At 39.1% G+C, this 19,286-nt stretch overlaps 1 protein-coding gene across 5 annotated transcripts in view; it reads left to right on the forward strand.

Annotated features, from left to right (window-relative positions):
- Nucleotides 1-454: 454 nt before the first annotated feature.
- The window catches only part of Ankrd31 (ankyrin repeat domain 31), a 140,001-nt gene continuing 121,169 nt past the window's right edge, over nt 455-19,286 (forward strand). For all 5 annotated transcript variants that reach the window (XM_021180848.2, XM_021180849.2, XM_021180850.2 and 2 more), the window contains exons 1-3: nt 455-770; nt 4,195-4,268; nt 5,199-5,308. In XM_021180848.2, coding sequence (XP_021036507.1) covers nt 667-770; nt 4,195-4,268; nt 5,199-5,308 — 288 coding nt within the window. In that variant the 5' untranslated portion in view covers nt 455-666. The remainder of the gene's footprint in view (nt 771-4,194; nt 4,269-5,198; nt 5,309-19,286) is intronic.

A 19,286-nucleotide genomic window follows, 5' to 3' on the forward strand; every position in this document is an offset into this window, starting at 1 on the left:
GAAGTATTATCTAAGGGATTAAAAAGTAAGAAGGCACTTGGTGGACTGTAAAACCCGGTCAGTCTAAGATTACATTCTGGCTTCAGAATCTTCCGAAGCTGCGGCCAATGGGACGTGCAGGAAGCTATAGATAATCCAATCAGAACTCTTAGCAAACTGTAGCAAAGCAGCTTTGGAGGTCCGACCCCATCCTGGTAGACCAGAATCTCAGAGCAGACCAGATTCATAAGGCGGCCTTTCTGGCCTTTACACATCCTGGTCAGTAGTGTGAGTGGATGGGGGCTGGGGGAGGTGGAGCCAGGGCGGGGTCTCAGGAGCTGGGGGCGGGGCGTGGGGGGACTAGGGGCGGGGCTTCCTCGTGCTAGGGGCGGGGCCCGGGCTCCTGGTCCTGGTGGGGCCCTGGGGTTGCGCGCGCAGCACTGTGGCGTGCGGCTGCGCTCTGGTGAGGCGCGAGAGCAGGCGAGACCAGCTTCGACCACCATGCTGCCTGTCGTGTGTGGATTTTGGCGTCTTCGGCGCCCAGAGAGGCCTTCCCTTTGTTAGTTATTGCTGTTGTTGTTGTTGTTTTTTAAATTCTCATTTCCCTCCTTTCCACGAAGCGTCCTTTCATTTGCCGATAAGAGGGAAGTAGAGGAAGAGTAATCACCCTTGAGTGAGGGGCCGAAGATGGAGAAAGGTGCCGAGGCCTCAGACTGTGACAGTGATGAAACGGTGATCGAAGGGTCGGTGACAGAGAACGAACCGGAAGATGAGGAGCTTCCCTGGAGAAGGTGACTGCCATTAGGGCTTGAGCACTGAACTCTAGCACCGCTGGCGGTCTAGGCTTCCTGTCCAGGTTTCTGAGTGGAAATGGCCGCCGGCAGGACCGGGCTTGTGGGTGAGAGAGCGTTTGAAGACAGCTTTGCTGCTGAGTATTTACAAATAGCAATGGCTGTCAGGCCTCCAAGCCCAGCTAGAGACGGTATGATGACGGTGGTCATCTTATGGCATTTAAAATCCCCGTACGTCTCAAAATGGGTCTAAGTACTTTGGCGATGGACAAGGACCACTTTGCCCAAACTTAAGCTTTGACCTAGGAAGTGGTTCACAGGATTTCTTATAAGAACTATATTGGGGAAACAGGTTTGTATCAAACTGGAAAAGGGTTATAAGAAAGAATGGGGCTGGAGTGATATAGCTCAGTGGTTAAAGATCACTGGTCTTCCAGAGGACCGAGTTTAATTCCCAGCACCCACATGGCAGCTCACAGCTGTCTGTAACTCCAGTTCCAGGGGAACTGACACTAACACACAGACACACATTCAGGCAAAACACCAATGCACATTTAAAAAAATGATAAGGGATCTGCAACCCTATTGTTGGAACAACATGATGTACTAACCAGAACCCTGGAGCTCTTGTCTCTAGCTGCATATGTATCGAAAGATGGCCTAGTCGGCCATCAATGGAAAGAGAGGCCCATTGGACTTGCAAACTTTATATGCCCCAATATAGGGGAATGCCAGGGCCAAAAGAATGGGAATGGGTGGGTAGGGAAGTGGGGGGCGCTATGGGGGACTTTTGGGATAGTATTGGAAATGTAATTGAGGAAAATATGTAATAAAAAAAAATAAAAAAAAAATAAAAAAATGATAAATGAAGTATTTTTAAAGAGAAAAGGTATTTCAGCTTATCAGAGCTCTATTTGAATGTATTCAATGTTAGACACAGGGATTTTTTTTTTTAAAGGTTGAAATAGTGCACTTCAGTCTTCTATGTGGCATTCAGGGATGTGGGTATGGGAACTCAGAGGGACCCTTACCTCACACAGTAATGGGTCGTTGTCAGAGTTTGCTTCTGAGTGGAAGCTTGAAGGTGACGTAGGAGTCAGCCATGTGAAGAAAGAGTGGTGTTCTTGGATAAGGAAGTGGAGGGGTATAGATGAGAGGTGGAACAACATTGAGTCATGGATTTTGGGATGTACAAGCAGTTAAATCTTTCAGAATTGTGAAATAGACGTGGAGTGATGAAAGGGAACCGGGTTGCTTTCTTGTTTTGGTTTTTTGATTTAGGGTCTCTCTGTGTTGCCCTGGCTGTTGTGGAACTCTGTTGACCAGGTTGGCCGCAAACTCAGAGATCTGCCTGCTTCTGCCTCCTGAGTGCTCGGATTAAAAGCCTGTCTATGGCACAGCTGCCAGCTGCTTATGCTATTTTAAGTGGAGGAGTAATCTGATCAGATTTCTGATTACTCTGCACATTTTAGACTAGGACTTTAGGCTTATGTGTCACCTGGATCCTGTTAAATTGTGGATTGTATGTAGTTCAGGAGTTGAGGTGGGAGGGGTTAAGATTCTACAATTATAAGGTTCCACTTAAAACTGTTACTAATAAAGCAAGGATTTCCATTTCTAAAGCAAGATGGGAGAGCTTAGGATTAGCCTCACAGACTGAGGTGATGAGGGAGAGACCAGGAGAGGGATGGAGGGGAGAGAGTTTGAGAAATCTCTGCAAAGTACATTTGGTAGCTAGTGCTTTTATTGATTGCTGAACCATCTTGCCAGCCCCAGTTTCTCCCCCTCCTCCTTTTTTTTTTTTTTGGTTTGTCGAGGCAGGGTGTCTCTGTGTAGCCCTGGCTGTCCTGAAACTCACTTTGTAGACCAGGCTGGCTTCGAACTCAGAAATCCTCCTACCTCTGCCTCCCGAGTGCTGGGATTAAAGGCATGCTCCACCACACCAGGCCACCTCCTCCTTTTTTGATGAGCTTTTTAGATCTTGATCTATGGTTTTTCAAATCCCCGAAAAATTTAGTTTAGTTTTTTTTTTTTCTCTTGGGTAACCAGACTCTCTAATTTTTCATACTGTATCTTGGTTCATTTACACTCACACACCCTTTTAAAAAGCAAAGACTTTTAAAAAAAACAAAGACTTTGACAGAAGGTAGGAGCAAAAAAAGCAAAGCATAAGAGATAGAAACTTAAATAGTCACATTAAATTAATGCAAAAAAGTAACAGTTTGGGTCAAATTTGTGCCACAGTACAGGTTCTACTACTGATGAAGGCAGAATGTTGTTAAATACTTTATTTTGACCATTATGTTGAAAGCATGTTTTAATTAGATTTTCTCAACATGTTAGGACTTGTTTGCTAAAGTTTGATACAATTTCCCTCCCTTTCTAATTGCTAGTGCTTTTCAGTGTTTCATCTTTTTAATATTTGAAATATAATAATATTCTAAATGTATTCTAAAATGTATTCTAAATATTTAATAACATTCTAATATAATAATAATCTTTTTAATACTATTTCATCATTAAAATACTGCATTCATGGAATTTGCATGTGTGTGTGTGTGTGTGTGTGTGTGTGTGATTTTGGTGCTATAAGACTTTTATTCCAGGCTGTAACTCACTGGATAGCCCAGGGTGGCTTTGAATTCTCAGGATTCCTCCTGTGTAAGTGTCCCAAGTGTCAAGATTGTAGGCATGAGGCAAAGCAGACAGCTGTAATTTTGATAACTGGATTTTTGAAGTTTGTCTTATAATTTAGAAGGCTTTCTTTCAATCACAGAAACAAAAGTGTCCTTCATATTTCCCTCTTGACCCTAGATTTTGTGCTCACTGAAATGGCATCTCTTAAAGAAATGTTTGTCTATGTGCTGTGTGTATTAATGTGCATGCAGCGGTAGAAGACTGTGGGAGCGTCCAGCCACTGTGGGCAACACCACCCTGGGCATGCAGTCCTGGACAGTACAAGGAAGCAGGCTGAGCCATGGACAGCAAGCCAGTAAGTGGCTCTCCGCCATGGCCTTTGCTTTGGTTCCTGCCTTGAGGTTCCCACCCTATTCCTGCCCTGAGTTTCTTTGGTGATGAATAAGCTGAAATAAATCTTTTCTTACAAAAGTTGCATTGGATTATGGTATTTTATCACAGCAATAGCTAAGACGATCCTAAGACAATTAAGTACTATTACTATCTATCCCTTGTTCCCTAAATCAAACATAATGACGAAATATTTGAAAAAATGAATATGACTAGGTGGACATTTTTCTTCTTGGATAAACTATATTAAAGTGTATGCTTCTTAAATAGTATTTTGAAATATATACATATATTAATATAAGAATTTTTAGCAATCTAAATTATAAAAACAATAGTTAAAATGTTACTCTGTTTTAGAAATATTAATTAATATGTTTTCTTTTTTTGCATTTAAAAGGTTGCTCTTGAATCAGGACACAACTTGTAGATCTGAGTTCTGTTTTCATTCTGGTGTAAATGGAATGCAGAAAGGTGAGAAAAACCTTTTACTAGATAGATATTGTCAGTATGTAATTTAATTTTCCAAGAGGTAAACTAATTGTCTGAATATAATTTATTGAGTATTCCATTGTATTCTGTTTAAAACAGTATGGTTATAGTAAACTAATATATAAGTCATTTATTTATTTGTTTGTGTGTGTGTATGTGTGTGAAAGGCATGTGCCACACAGTGGGTGTGTATTGGCCATAGGACAACTTGTAGGAGTTGGTTGGCTCCTTTGACCATGTGTGTCCTAGGGATTGGACTTAAGTGGTCAGGCCTGGCAGGATGCAGCTTTACCCACTGAGCTGTTTTGCTGGACCATGGCACATTAAGTTCTATGTGCATTTAAATGCAAATTTCTAAGCAAATGTGTGTTTGTCACTGCTCTTCATCTGTGTGACTGTCTGTGCTGTTAGTCCACTAGTATCCTGAGCTCTGAGTATATTTGGAAGACATCATAGTCACTTCTGAGGCAGCTGATTTTGAATGGCAAGGTGTGTTTTAGCTCAGGCTGCTTTAACAAAATGACTAGTACTTTACCCACCAAGTCATCTCCCCAGTACCAGTGAAATTTACAATTTTCTAGACATACTCATTGTATTCCTTCATCCTGAGGCCAAGAAATCAGCATTGTTTTGTCCAATGCAGCATTGCCCCCTGCAATGTAATAACTTAAAAATATTGACATATAAAAGTGCCAATTAAGGAAATATGTATAATTTTTTTGGACTGTCCTAGGATTTGAACCCAGGTTTCATGTATGCTAATGGTACCCTACCATTTATTAATATATAACATTAGTCTCTTGTCAAATAATGTTAGTGATATTTTTATAGTATTTATAAAATTGTTGAATTCTTCTGAAAATAGAATTATAAAACTCTTAGAAGATATTGATTAATTATATTTCATCACAGGTATGCATTCTCCTGAGATTCAACTTGGACTCAAGCTCAAAAAGGACTCACAAGAGCAAAATAATAAAAATAAGTTGTTGCTGGCTCTTAGTGAGGACCTAGTGTTACAGGTATGCCAGAGTGGTTTAAATATGTACCTATCAAAAGATGGAACTGCTGTCTGTGACAAATTACTAATTACAAGGGTTTTTTTTTTGTCTACTCATATTTTGGTTTCCTTTCTTTGTTTGGTTTTTATATCTTTTTAAAACAATCATTTAATTTTGTTGCTGTAAATTTGATGAAGGTCATTTGTTTTAGGAGGGGAATTTAAAGTATTTTCTTTTTCTCTCTTCTTTCAGTTATGTTTTTCAGTGGAGACAAGGAAGTAAAAGGAGCAGAAGTTAGAAATAGGATATCATAAGTAGGATTTTCATTTCTATTTTGTGTCAGAGTTCATTTTAAAATTTGTGAAGAAATATTAGTCTTTGTAGTATAATTTGAGATACACAGCATTAAAGGCCTTTTGTTGTTTTGTGTGCGTTAGTACATATTTGTGTATGAATAGTTTAAGAGTTATTTGTTTCTCCTTAGTGCAAAAACTACTGGGAGAAGTCAGGTACTAGTTAGCACTCCGGCTTAATTAAGCTAGCCAGGCTTCTCTGTGACTCACTACATAGCTCAGGCTGGCCTTGAATTTGGTGCAGGCTTCTGCCTACTTTTCTTTCTTTCTTTCTTTTTCTTTTCTTTCTTTTCTTTTAAAGCAAAACCAGGTTTATTAGAAAAACTTTTTTTTTTTTTTGGTTTTTCGAGACAGGGTTTCTCTGTGTAGCCCTGGCTGTCCTGGAACTCACTTTGTAGACCAGGCTGGCCTCGAACTCAGAAATCCGCCTGCCTCTGCCTCCCAAGTGCTGGGATTAAAGGCGTGCGCCACCACATCCGGCTTGCGGTTGTTCCTCTTAGACAAGACAAGCTACAGAGAAAACTGTTGAGTGCTGGGATTAAAGACGTGCTCCACCACGCCCAACAGAAAAACTTGAATAAAGCAAAAGTGTGTTGTCCAGGCACAAATAACCAACAGGCTAGAGGATGAGCACTGGATGGAGGTTTCTGCAGTCTCGATTTTTATTAGCATTTGTTTCCCCTGGGGATTGAAGGACTATCTTTAGACTCCTGAAAGACATCTTTTCCACTTGAAGAGGAGGGGTTTTGTTTATGTTTTGTGTTTCCTAGATGGTTAACCTAGGACTGTTATGGCACCAGTTTACCTAATGAACTGTTAATGGAGTGTTAACAGATCCAGAGGTTGCTCACTGTAGGAAGAGACTGTTCTTTGCTGGGGCAAAATGCCTGGCATACACAATTTAAGAAGGGAAGGATTTGTTCTGGCTTACAGTTAAAGAAATCTATCATAGTGGGAAAGCTGCCATTGTTTCTTAAGTGCTGGGACTGTAAACATGAGCCACCACACCTGACTGACCCCCCCGACCCCCTGTGTGTGTGTGTGTGTGTGCATGCATGGTGTATCCATTTGTGTGTATAAAGGGATGCACATGCATTTGTATGTGAGGGTTTACCCACACAAAGGTTGACATTGGGTATTTTTGTTAGTCTTTTGCCACCATATTTTTTGAGGTAAGATCTTTCATGAATCTGGAGTTAACTGATTCTGATAGGCTGACTGGCCAAAACTCCTCAGGGATCTTTCTGTTTCTACCTCTGCAGCACTGGTCTTATAGGCACAGACAGCTGCAGCTGGCTTTTATGAGGATGCTGGGGATAGAACTCAGGCCCTCATGCTTGCAGGTCAAGCACTTAGTGACTGAGCCATCTCTTTAGTCTCTGTTTCAGTAGCAGAAATGGCAAGAGTTCCAATGGTAACTGAAGGTTTATTTAATACCACAGCTAGGAAGGTTCATTTTATGAATTATTTTTTATAAAAAGAGGAAATTCAGTGCCAGATATTCTTCCTTGAAACTGAAATAGCTATATTTGGCTTCTAATACTTTGTTTAAAAATTTCCTTTTGTGATTTCTGTGTTAAGAAAAAAATAACTTGCTCTTACCCCCTTACACTCTTGCCTCTCTCTTACCTCTTGACCCCTTACTCCCAATTCCCTCCCCCACTTCTCCAGGTGGCCATGGCCAGCCCCCAATTCTCTACTCTCTCCTTCTCTTTGTCTTTCTCTCCCTCGGCTACCCTCTTAACTCCCCTCCCCATGCTCTGAATAAACTCTATTCTATACTTTAAAAAAAAAAAGAAAGAAAGAAAAAATAACTTTTTATCTAGCCCCTTTTATAACTGAAATAAGAAGTATGTATGTATGTAGTGTATGTATGCATCTTTTCCCTTGTGGTTCTGGGTGTTTGAACCTTTACTTAACTCTTTGCAGTAAACTTTGTTCCTAGCCCTTAAGAAAAAAAGAAAAAGATCCTATTTATTATTTATAAGCATTTACTATGCAACTTTGTCCCAAGCCCCCACTTGTACCTTAAAAAGAGTATGGAGTTGTATCATTTATTACCATAGTGCTTAGTGTAGTTTTTTTTAAAAATAGGGATCATCAGACCTGTACTAGACACATTCAATGTTGGAGTCTCTCAGGTAATTTCTGATGATCAACAGTTTGGGCACAATATCCTTAGATGCTTCTGAGTTAGTGGACGTGTCTTGTAAAGATTGTCGTAAGGTCGTGAGTTAGCCATATGCTTGTTTTAAACTTATGATGGGAGAGATAAATGAGGCACTTGATATTTGTCCCTCTTTTTAAAAATTGCATTGGAAAATTAGAAACAACTTTTAACTTTTCTTTATACCCCATTTGTTTTGGGTTACAGTAAACAGTAGACAATGCAATGGAACCATTTAAATATCTGTAGCAAGTTTTATTAAACTATTTTCTAAATTGACATATGATGCTACTTTTATCTAGCTTTTGTTTTTGTTCTATGAAAAGAAGCCTTTAAAAATTTAACTATCTGAGGAGATTTAGTATATCAGAAATAAAAATATGGAAAGACCTGAAAAGATGTTTCCCAGAGTTTTAAAAAAAAATCATTTTTATCTTGAGTCAGATTTCTAAATAAATTCTACCTAAAAAGACAAATACCAGGGCAGCAGCTGTACTTTCAAGACGGCATGTTTTAGGTGTAACAAGTTGCTTTAGATGAGGACGAACTGGGAAGGAAGATCTGTGGGTTGATGTCTACATATCATGCTAATTTAAAAATACAGACAACAGGTTTTGCAGTAGTTCATTCTTACTAATTTTGCTAGACATGTAATAACCTTTTTTGGGTTTAAAAATGATTTTAACTATGGTAACAATATACTTAATTTTCCATAGTCTTTGAGAACTGTTCCATACTGAAGTCATAGTGGCTATAATCAATAAATAATAGTAATATTCCATTCACCCCAAATTTGACCATTTCATCAAAAATTGTTGCTAGACCAGAACTCAGTTCAGTTGCCAATGTTTGTCCCTCAAGCTAGAGAGATGAAACTATAGTTTGTCTCCTTTTTTTCTTTTTTCTTTTTTTTCATTGATTTTATTTTTATTTTTTTAAACATATATAAGAAATAAATGTAATAAGCCAAATACATGGACAAAAAATATAAGAATCATATGATCATCTCAATGGAAGCAGAAAAAGTCTTTGATAAAATTCAACATGCATTCTTCATAAAAGCCCTAGAACAAGTAGGGCTGTAGGAAACATATTCCAACATGATAAAGGATATGTATGACAGACTCATGGCCAATATCATCCTAAATAAATGAAACCATTAATAAGCCCCATTAAAGTCAGGAATGGGAGAGGACTGCACACTGTCCCTACTGCTCATCCATAATGTGATTGAAGAATTAGCTGGAGCAATAAGGCAAGAGAAGGGATACAATGGGAAAATATTAAGTCAAATTATTTTCAATTGAAGATTATATTATATACAATACTCCCAAAATTTGACTAGAAAAATCAAATCTTTGTAGAAATTATCAATAATTTCAACAAAGTGTTATGATACATAATTGACTTAAAAAATTTACCAGTCTTAATACATATGGGTAACAAGCATGCTGAGAAAGAGATCATGGCACACTCCTCTTCCCAGTTTCTCAAATAAAATAAAATATTTAGAGTATACCTAACAAAAGAGGTAAAAACCCTCTACAATGAAAACTTTAAATGTGTGAAGAAAGAGATTAAGAAACATACTCGAATTTGAAGACCTCCCAAGCAAAGAGCTTGATAGAATTAACATTGTGAAAAAAGACCTTCTTACCAAAACAATTTACTGATTCAATGAAGTCATAATCAACATCCTCATCTCATTCTTCACATAAATAGGAAGAAAATCCTCTATTGATATGGAACAACAAAAGACCTAGAATAGCCAATAAGTCCTAGATAAGTGTTTGTTTCTATGCATTCTGCCCGTTTTAAGTGCTATGTACATCTGTCTATGACCCCAACTTTTATACATCTGTTTCTATTGAGTCAATTTTGTTCAATATTAGATGGCTACTCCAGCTTGTTTCTTGGGACCATTTGCTTGGAAATTTGTTTTCTAACCTTTTACTCTGAGGTAGTGTCTGTCTTTGTCACTGAGGTGTGTTTCCTGTATGCAGCAAAATGCTGGGTCCTGATTGTGTATCCAGTCTACTAGTCTATGTCTTTTTATTGGGGAGTTGAGTCCATTGATATTAAGAGATATTAAGGAAAAGTGATTGTTACTCCCTGTTATTTTTGTTGTTAGAGGTGGAATGATGTTTGTGTGGCTATCTTCTTTTGGGTTTGTTGAAAGATTATTTTCTTGCTTTTTCTAGGGTGTAGTTTCCCTCCTTGTGTTGATGTTTTCCATCTATTATCCTTTGTAGAACTGGATTTGTGGAAAGATATTCTGTAAATTTGGTTTTGTCATGGAGTATCTTATTTTATGTGTCTATGGTAATTGAGAGTTTTGCTGGGTACAGTTGCCTGGTATAGCTGCCCTTGGCCATATGAACTGGGTTCCTGAGTGGGAGGCTAGAGCTGTAAGGTAGGAAACGGCAAGAGAAGAAATGAGACCAAGATAGACTTCTGATCAAGTCCCCAGTGTCTACTAAGAGTCTGAGCTAATAAAAGGGGAAGACCCATCTCCTGCCATACCAGGCTGCTTGATGCTGTGTTGCCAAATTGTTAGCCCTGGGTCGCCAATGGACAGGTTAGCAGTCGCCAAGTTGTTAGCTTATCTCAGGAATATCCCAGGAAGGCAGGTTCAGCCTCTCAGCGGGTAGTGGCGTCTTGGAGAAGAGTAACAGCACAGGTGACAGAACAATAGACCTATCTAGGTCAGAAGACTCTACCCTAGGTGGTCTCATTTCACTGTGGCAGGATAGGTCTGAGTCAGCCTGCTCAAGGCTGGGGGATGCTACAGCCTGGGCTGGCATTTGTGTTCTCTTAGGGTCTGTATGACATCTGCCCAGACTCTTCTGGCTTTCATGGTCTCTGATGAGAAGTCTGGTGTAATTCTAATAGGTCTGCCTTTATATGTTACTTGACCTTTTTCCCTTACTGCTTTTATATTCTTTCTTTGTTTAGTGCATTTGGTGTTTGGATTGTTATGTGATGGGAGGAATTTCTTTTGTGGTCCAGTCTATTTGGAGTTCTGTGGGCTTCTTGTATGTTCCTGGGCATCTCTTTCTTTAGGTTGGGGAAGTTTTCTTCTATAATTTTGTTGAAGATATTTACTAGTCCATTAAGTTGGAAATCTTCATTCTCATCTACTCCTATTATCCATAGGTTTGGTCTTCTCATTGTGTCCTGGATTTCCTGGGTGCTTTGGGTTAGGGGCTTTTTGCATTTTGCATTTTCTTTGACTTTTGTGTCAATGTTTTCTATGGTATCTTCTGCCCCTGAAATTCCCACTTCTATCTCTTGTATTCTGTTGGTGATGCTTGCATCTATGACTCCTGATCTCTTTCCTAGGATTTCTAACTCCAGAGCTGTCTCCCTTTGTGATTTCTTTATTGTTTCTATTTCCATTTTTAGATCTTGGATGGTTTTGTTCATTTCCTTTCCCTGTTTGATTGTATTTTCTTGTAATTCTTTAAGGAATTTTTGTGTTTCCTCTTTAAGGGTTTCTAGCTGTTTACCTGTGTTCTCCTGTATCTTTTTAAGGGAATTATTTATGTCCTTCTTAAAGTTTTCTATCATCATCGTGAGAAGTGATTTTTAGATTCGAATCTTGCTTTTCTTGTGTGATGGTGTATCGAGGACTTGCTATGGTGGGCGAATTGGGTTCTGATGATGCCAAGTAACCTTAGTTTCTGTTGCTTATGTTCTTATGCTTGCCTCCCACCATCTGGTTCTTGCTAGTGTTACCTGCCCTCACTATATCTGACTGAAGCCTGTCCTTCCTGTGATCCTGGTTGTATCAGAACTCCTCGGAGTGCAGCTGTCTCTGTGATTCTAGGATCCTGTGATCCTGAGATCCTGGGTATGTCAGAGCTCCTGGGAATAAAGCTGTGTCTTAGACCCTGAGATTTTGGTGTGACCAAGCCCCAGGGATCCTGGGATCGTGGGATCCTGGGTATGTTAGAGTGCCTGGGAGTAGAGCTTCCTCTGGTTGTTGTGGGACTGGCTGCAGAGTTTGGGCCCAAGGTCTGCTCAGGGCATCAACCCAGACCAGAAGGAACCCCATGCTACTGGTCTGGTGGAGTTCCTGTAACCCTCGTAATAACCTTTTAAAATCTTTACTGTAGAAGTTAGGCCTGTTTCTTCCTCCCAGCCCAATGTTCCCAGAAATAAGACTCAGACTCAAAATATATTTACAAATACCTTGACCATATAGCTATGCTCTTCTGACTAGAATCATAATTTAAGATAACCCATTTAACCTACATTCTGCATTGTGGCTGGTTATCTGTGCTCAGGTACCATGCATCCATCTTGTTACATCTTCCAGGGTGAATCTGTTTGTGCCTGGCTCTCTCCTAGAGTCCTTTTCTCTGCCAGATGTCCCACTTTTATCTCCTGCCTAAGCCATTGGCCATAGGCTTTTTAACTAACAGGTGATGCATCCATACAATACACAAGATATTATTTCTACACATTATATTGCTGTATGACAAGCAGCTTGTTAAATTTTTGTCATTGTGCCAAAATGCCAAGAAAATCAAATTGAAGTATTTTTTTAGTTAACAGTATCAGGGAATTCTGTCTAGAAGTCTTATTCCTTCTCTGTAGAAATGTGTTGAGACAGGGTATCATGGCAGGGAACAAAGGCACAGTGGAGCTGCTCTTACTCATGGCATCTGAGAAAGAGAGAGGGTAGAAGGGGAGAGAGGACAGTCAGAAAAAACACTAGGAAAGCCAAAAGTACTCTTCAAAGGGATGGCCTGCTTCCTACAACAAGCCTACCTCCTGAGTTTCCACTACTTCTCAACAGTGTTTCCAGCTGGCACCAAGCTTTTAACCCATGAACCATGGAGGGACATGCCAGGTCTAAATCATAACACAGTTTTACATTTTCACATGCCTAAGTTTTTATTTTGTGTGAAGAATTTGATGATATATGTAGAGAGAAAATGGGAAACACATCAGAATAGTTGGCACAGTAGTCAGTTTTGTGTTAAATTGGCCACTAGGTTTTTAGATAGATGTTTAAATGAGGGTGGTTTTGATGAGACCAGGATTTATTTATTTGTCTATTTATTTAGTAGTGTTAGGGATTTAATCTAGAGCCTTTTACATGCTGAGTAACACTGTCATTGGGCTGTATCCACATCTCAATATTTAAGTGAATGTTTTGAATAAAGCAGTTTGTGTCCTCCATATTTATGGGTTTTGTTGAATCAGTTAAAGCCAGTATAGAAGGAATTTATAATCCTAGAAAACCCATATAAAAGACACATGATCATTTCTATAATTATTAATCCCTCCAGGAAAGAATAAGATCATTACCAAAATTTTGAGCCAAATTTGAAGCAAGCTTAATACTGGCCAGGATGATGGCCTTTGGCCAAGAGCATTTCAGGAGTTCCCAGAAAATGGTTATGAGCTATGTTGACCAAGTGCTTATAAAGGCAAACCCACAAGGCTATCTGTTCATCTAATCAGGGGCAAGCATGCCTCCAGATGTGCTTCCTGCCTGTGTAACTCCTGACTACAGGTGACCAAGCTCATTTGGTGAGGTTGGGTCAACCAAACTTGTTCAGGGATGTGAAAACATTTGGCTTGTTTTCTAATGTGGACAATAGCCTCTAGCATCTCAGGAATATCTGTCCTTGATAAGGAGCTTACTGGCTAGAGGCGTTTTTGTTTTATGGATCTGGTAAGCACAGTAATTAAAACTTAAGACATAACTTTGGCTCTCAATAATCTCATAATCCTTTTTGAGTCATTTGTAAAAGATGCTTGCTTGACAAAGAACAGTTATTCCTTCCTACAGTTCTTCCCAGCACGACAGTTCTTCCACAACCTCCTCTCTGAAGTACAGTTAAATATTGACTAGTGTGAATCCACATTGAAGCTTTCTATAGATTCCTTCTTTCACTTAAACTTTTTTTTATTGTATGTACATATGTATGTACAGAAGCCAGAACTGGAGTTATAGGCAGTCGTGAGCTACCATGTGGGTGATGGAAATGGAATTGGTCCTCTGCAAGAGTAGCAGATACTCTTTGCTGCTGAGCCATCTCTCCAGTATCATCCCCCTTCCACTTGTATGCACATATGGAGGTAGAATCAATGAACTTGAATGCCATACGGAATGTAGAAGGGAACCCATGAATAAACCAAGGCTTGCTTGATAGACATTTAGTGGAAAAGGATTAGCAAAGCCAGAGGTCAAGAGGAATTTTTTCCCCTTTACTTTTTCTCCCCTCCTTCCTCCCCCCTTTCTTTCTTTCTTTCTTTCTTTCTTTCTTTCTTTCTTTCTTTCTTTCTTTCTTCTTCAGAAACAATGGTAACTCAATCTCTGGGCACAACAACTAAAATCCAATCTTGTAAGCTTTATTAAATCTGATTCCTCTGGTGGAAATTCCTGATGGATCCACCATGATATTGGGAAACTCTAGCAGCTACATCTTGCCCTTTCACTATCCCCATTTCCAAAAGACCCTCTCTCCCTCCTGCCTTCTCTCTTTCCCTATCCAACCCAGAAGTCTTGCTTACTTGCCCAGTGATTGGCTCCTATTATTCATTAGGGGATTGGTTCACAAGGAGTCACCTGAGTACTTGACTCATTCCACATTCGCAGCCCTTCCCAGGACAACGGAATTAGCATAAAAATACAAGCAACCCCAGGGCTATCCGCAACACTTCTCCCTTTCTGTCCACTTAAAAGACTTTTATCTCAGATATTAATTGAGCACAACTATTACCATTTTGTAATTTATAAAGTACAAGAAAGACCTAACACCCAGTCCATCATTTTTGTCAATAAAACAGAACACTGTCATCTCTCCTAAATTAAAAGGCTTATAATTCTACACCTGACTTATGTCCTGGCTTTAGATTGAATGCCATTTGAAAACCAATCTCTCAAATCTGTTCTCTGAATGCAAATAGCCTGGGTTGGCTATGAGACCATGAGTAGTCTTTCAACTCCATCAGAAATCTGAGAATGACCAACATTATTTGAAACTATAGAAAGCCTAACACAACTTCCAGAACTGAGACAAATTGTAGAGACAGTTGCCTACCTATATACAGCCCTAGTAAGTCAGAAAGTTGGAGCATCTATCTTCAGCCTTCTGGCCCAGGATCATGTAACAGACCTTTGAAAAACATGAGTTACCAAGGACTAGCCTATTTTGTCTCAGCAGAACTAAGCTGTCCTAACCTATAAATTGTGTCCTTTCAAGAACAGTACAGGTCTACAGGAGAGATTGGCAAATTTTGCTCAGTGACCACCTAGTCACATTGTACAGCCTCACCTGGAGGTATAGATGCTCAGCTGCTTCTTTGAATCCACAAATGGGAAGCTGTTAGGAGCAGATTTGTCTCAACAAGTGAATAAATAACATTAAATGTCACATTCTGTGGTTTTCTGACGTTTTTGAAAACCAACTATCTATGTAAAGTAATCTGAACTGTTGTGCACAATTACCCTCAGCTATTTCTAATTAAAATATCTGAAATCATCCTAACCGTAAACGCAGAGCCATGAATTTGCTATTTGGCCCTTAACTCACAGGCTTAAACATCTCAAATCAGTTTATAAGAACAGTTACAGAAGGACTAGGTCTAAGCCCTGTACTTTTAAATTTTTCGTATCAATAGAAGAAATTTATACTAATGAGAACCCTGATTTTGCATTAAAATAAATTCTGTACCAAAATAAGAAATTATGACTTCAGCTTAGTAACAATTAAAAAGATTTCTATCAAATGAGATGGTAGCTATGCAATCAATTCTAGCTATTCTTCTCTGTTTCAGTTATGACCCTTTTCCTTTCTTTTTCTTCCTGCTCCTCTTTCTTTTCTCTTTTTTCTTTCTTTTTATTTCTTTCTCTAGTCTTTTTAAGCTCCAGTAGACAGATAAGATTCCTTTCTAGTAGCTGTCACTTTGAGGTAAAAATGCTGGGATGCCAAATACAGGGTGAGTTTTCTTTTTTCCTTTTTCTTTTTTTTAATAAAAAGTTTTTTAATTAATGGGTTATTTTATTTATATACCTTTCAAATGTTGTTCTCATTCCCAGTCTCCCCTCCTCAACCACCCCAGCCTGTGCCCCCTCTCCTTTGCCTCTAAGAGGGTACTCCTCCACTCCTACCTCATCCCTCTATCATCTCCCTAAACTGGGGCAACAAGCCTCCACAGGACCAAGTGCCTCCCTTCCCATTGATGCCAGATAAAGCAATCTTCTGCTGAAATTTGTCTCCCTTTGATCTCCTTTTGTAGTCTAATTGCTTTGTCTAGAATTTTGAGTACTATATTGAATAGATGGGGAGAAAGTGGGCAGCCTTGTCTTCAAGTTTCTCTCCATTTAATTTAATGTTGGCTATTGGTTTGCTATATATTGCTTTTATTATGTTTAGGTGTGTGCCTTGAATTCCTAATCTTTCCAAGACCTTTAACATGAAGGGATGTTGTATTTTGTCAAAGGCATTTTTCAGCGGCTAATGAGATGATTGTGTGGGTTTTTTTCTTTGAGTTTGTTTATATAGTGGATTATGTTGATAGATTTCTATATATTGAACTATCCCTGCATCCCTGGGATGGCATCAACTTGATCATGGTGAATGATCATTTTGATGTGTTCTTGGATTTGGTTTGTGAGAATTTTATTGGGTATTTTTGCATTGATATTCATAAGGGTAATTAGTCTGAAGTTCTCTTTCTTTGTTGGTCTTTGTGTGGTTTAGGTATCAGTGTAACTGATGCTTCATTGAATGAATTAGGTAGTGTTCCTTCTTTTTCTATTTTGTGGAATAGTTTGAGAAGTATTGGTCTTCTTTGAAGGTCTGATAGAATTCTGTACTAAAACCATCTGGCCTTGGGCTTTTTTGGTTGGGAGACTTTTAATGGCTGCTTCTATTTCCCTAGGGGTTATGGAATTGTTTATATGATTCATCTGGTCCTGATTTAACTTTGGTACCTGGTATCTGATTAGAAAATCATCCATTTCATCTAAATTTTCTAGTTTTGTTGGGTATAGGCTTTTGTAGTAGGATCTGATGATTTTTTTAAAAAATTTCCTCAGTTTCTGTTGTTATGTCTCCCTTTTCATTTCTTATTTTGTTAATTTGGATACTGTCTCTGTGCCCTTTAGTTAGTTTGACTAAGGGTTTATCTATCTTGTTGATTTTCTCAAAGAAGCAGCTCCCTGTTTTGTTGATTCTTTGTATAGTTCTCTTTGTTTCTACTTGGTGAATTTCAGCTGAGTCTCTTTGTTTTATAGCTTTCAGATGTGCTGTTAAGTTGCTAGCATAGGATCTCTCCAATTTCTTTTTGAAGACACTCAGCTATGAGTTTTTCTCTTAGCACATCTTTCATTGTGTCCCATAAATTTAGGTATGCTGTGCCTTCATTTTCGTTAAATTCTAGAAAAATCTTTAATTCCTCCCTCCCTCCCTTCCTTCCTTCCTTCCTTTCTTTTTTCTTCCCTGACCAAGCTATCATTGAGTAGAGAGTTGTTCCGCTTCCATGAATATTTGGGCTTTCTGTTGTTTTTATTTTTATTAAGGACAGCTTTAGTTCATGGCAATCTGATAGAATGCATGGGATTGATTCAATCTTCTATCTGTTGAGGCCTGTTTTGTGACCAGTTATATGGTCAGTTTTGGAGAAGGTACCATGACATTCTGAGAAGAATTCTTTTGTTTTAGGGTGAAATATTTTGTAGGTATCTATTAAATCTATTTGGTTTATAACTTCTGTAAGTTTCATTGAGTCTCTGTGTAGTTTCTGTTTCCATGTTCTGTTCATTGGTGAGAGTGGGGGGTTGAAGTCTCCCACTATTACTGTGTGAGGTTCAATGTGTGCTTTAGTAACGTTTCTTTTACAAATGTGAGTGCCCTTGCATTTGAAGCACAGGTGTTCAGAATTGTGAGTTCATCTTGCTAGGTTTTTCCTTTGATGATGAAGTGTCCTTCCCTATCTTTATTGATATCTTTTGTTTGAAGTCTATTTTATTGGATATTAGAACTGCTACTCCAACTTTTTTCTTAGGACTATTTACTTGGAAAAATTTTTTCTAGCCTTTTACTCTGAAGTAGTGTCTGTCTTTGTTACTGAGGTGTGTTTCCTGTATGCAGCAAAATGCTGGGTCCAGTCTTATTAGCCTATGACTTTTTTTATTGGAGAATTGAGTCCACTGATGTTGAGAGATATTAAAGACCAATGAAGACCAATGATTGTTGCTTTCTGTTATTTTTGTTGTTAGAGATGGGATTATGTTTGTGTTGTTCTCTTCTTTTGGATTTGTGGTGAGGAGATTAATTTCTTGTTTTTTCTTGGGTGTAGTTTTCCTCCTTGTATTGGAGTTTTCTTTCTGTTATCCTCTGTAGGGCTGGTTTAGTGGAAAGCTATTGTTTAAATTTGGTTTTGTCATAGAATGTCTTTATGTCTCCATCTATGGTACTTGAGAGTTTTGTTGGGTATAGTAGCCTGGGGTAGCATTTATGTCCTCCTAGGGACTATATGACATTTGCCCAAGATCTTTTGGCTTTTATAGTCTCTGTGAGAAGTCTGGTGTAATTCTGATAGGTCTGCCTTTATATGTTACTTGACATTTTCACTTACTGCTTTTAATATTTTCTTTGTTCTGTGCATTTGGAATTTCTTTTGTGGTCCAATCTATTTATCGTTCTGTAGGCTTTTGCACGTTTATGGGCATCTCTTTTTTTAGGTTAGGGAAGTTTTCTTCTATGATTTTTGTTGACGATGTTTACTGACCCTTTGAATTGGGAATCTTCATTCTCTTCTATATGTATTATTTTTAGGTTTGGTCTTTTCATTGTGTCCTGAATTTCCTGGATGTTTTGGGCTAGGAATTTTTTGTACTTTGTATTTTCTCTGACTGCAGTGTCAATTCTCTGAATGCAGTGTTCTCTGGTATTGTTTAAGGGAGTTATTTACTTCCTCCTTAAAGTCCTCTATCATCTTCATGAGATGGGATTTTAGGTGAGAATCTTGCTTTTTAGGTGTGTTAGGGTATTCAGGGTCTGCTGTAGTGAGAAAACTGTGTTCTGACATTGCCAAGTGTTATTGGTTTCTGTTCCTATGTTCTTAGGCTTGCATCTGGTTATCTCTGGCTAACTGGCCTTGTTGTCTCTGACTGGGCCCTGTCCCTCCTATGAGCCTGGTCATGTTGGGCCTTCTTGGGTCAGGCTGTCTCTTGGTGTGGAAAGGCGTCTGGAGCACTTGATCTGTGAGCCTGGCTGTGGCAGACCTCCTGGGAGTCAAGCTGACTGTGGGTGTGAAGCTGACTCTGGGTATGGGTGAATGGGTGCTGGAGCACATAATCTGCTCCCAGGCACAGTTGTGAACTGGAAGGAATGTGTGTCTCAGGCAGGGCAGGAGGATCCTCTAGGTCCCAGGGGATCCCAGTTAGGCCATGTATTGGGGTGGGAGGAAATTCACCTGTGAGCTTGGTGGTGTCAGAACTCCTGAGGGTAAA

This window comes from Mus caroli, chromosome 13, assembly GCF_900094665.2.
Source record: "Mus caroli chromosome 13, CAROLI_EIJ_v1.1, whole genome shotgun sequence".
In the NCBI taxonomy this organism is placed as follows: Eukaryota; Metazoa; Chordata; class Mammalia; order Rodentia; family Muridae; genus Mus; species Mus caroli.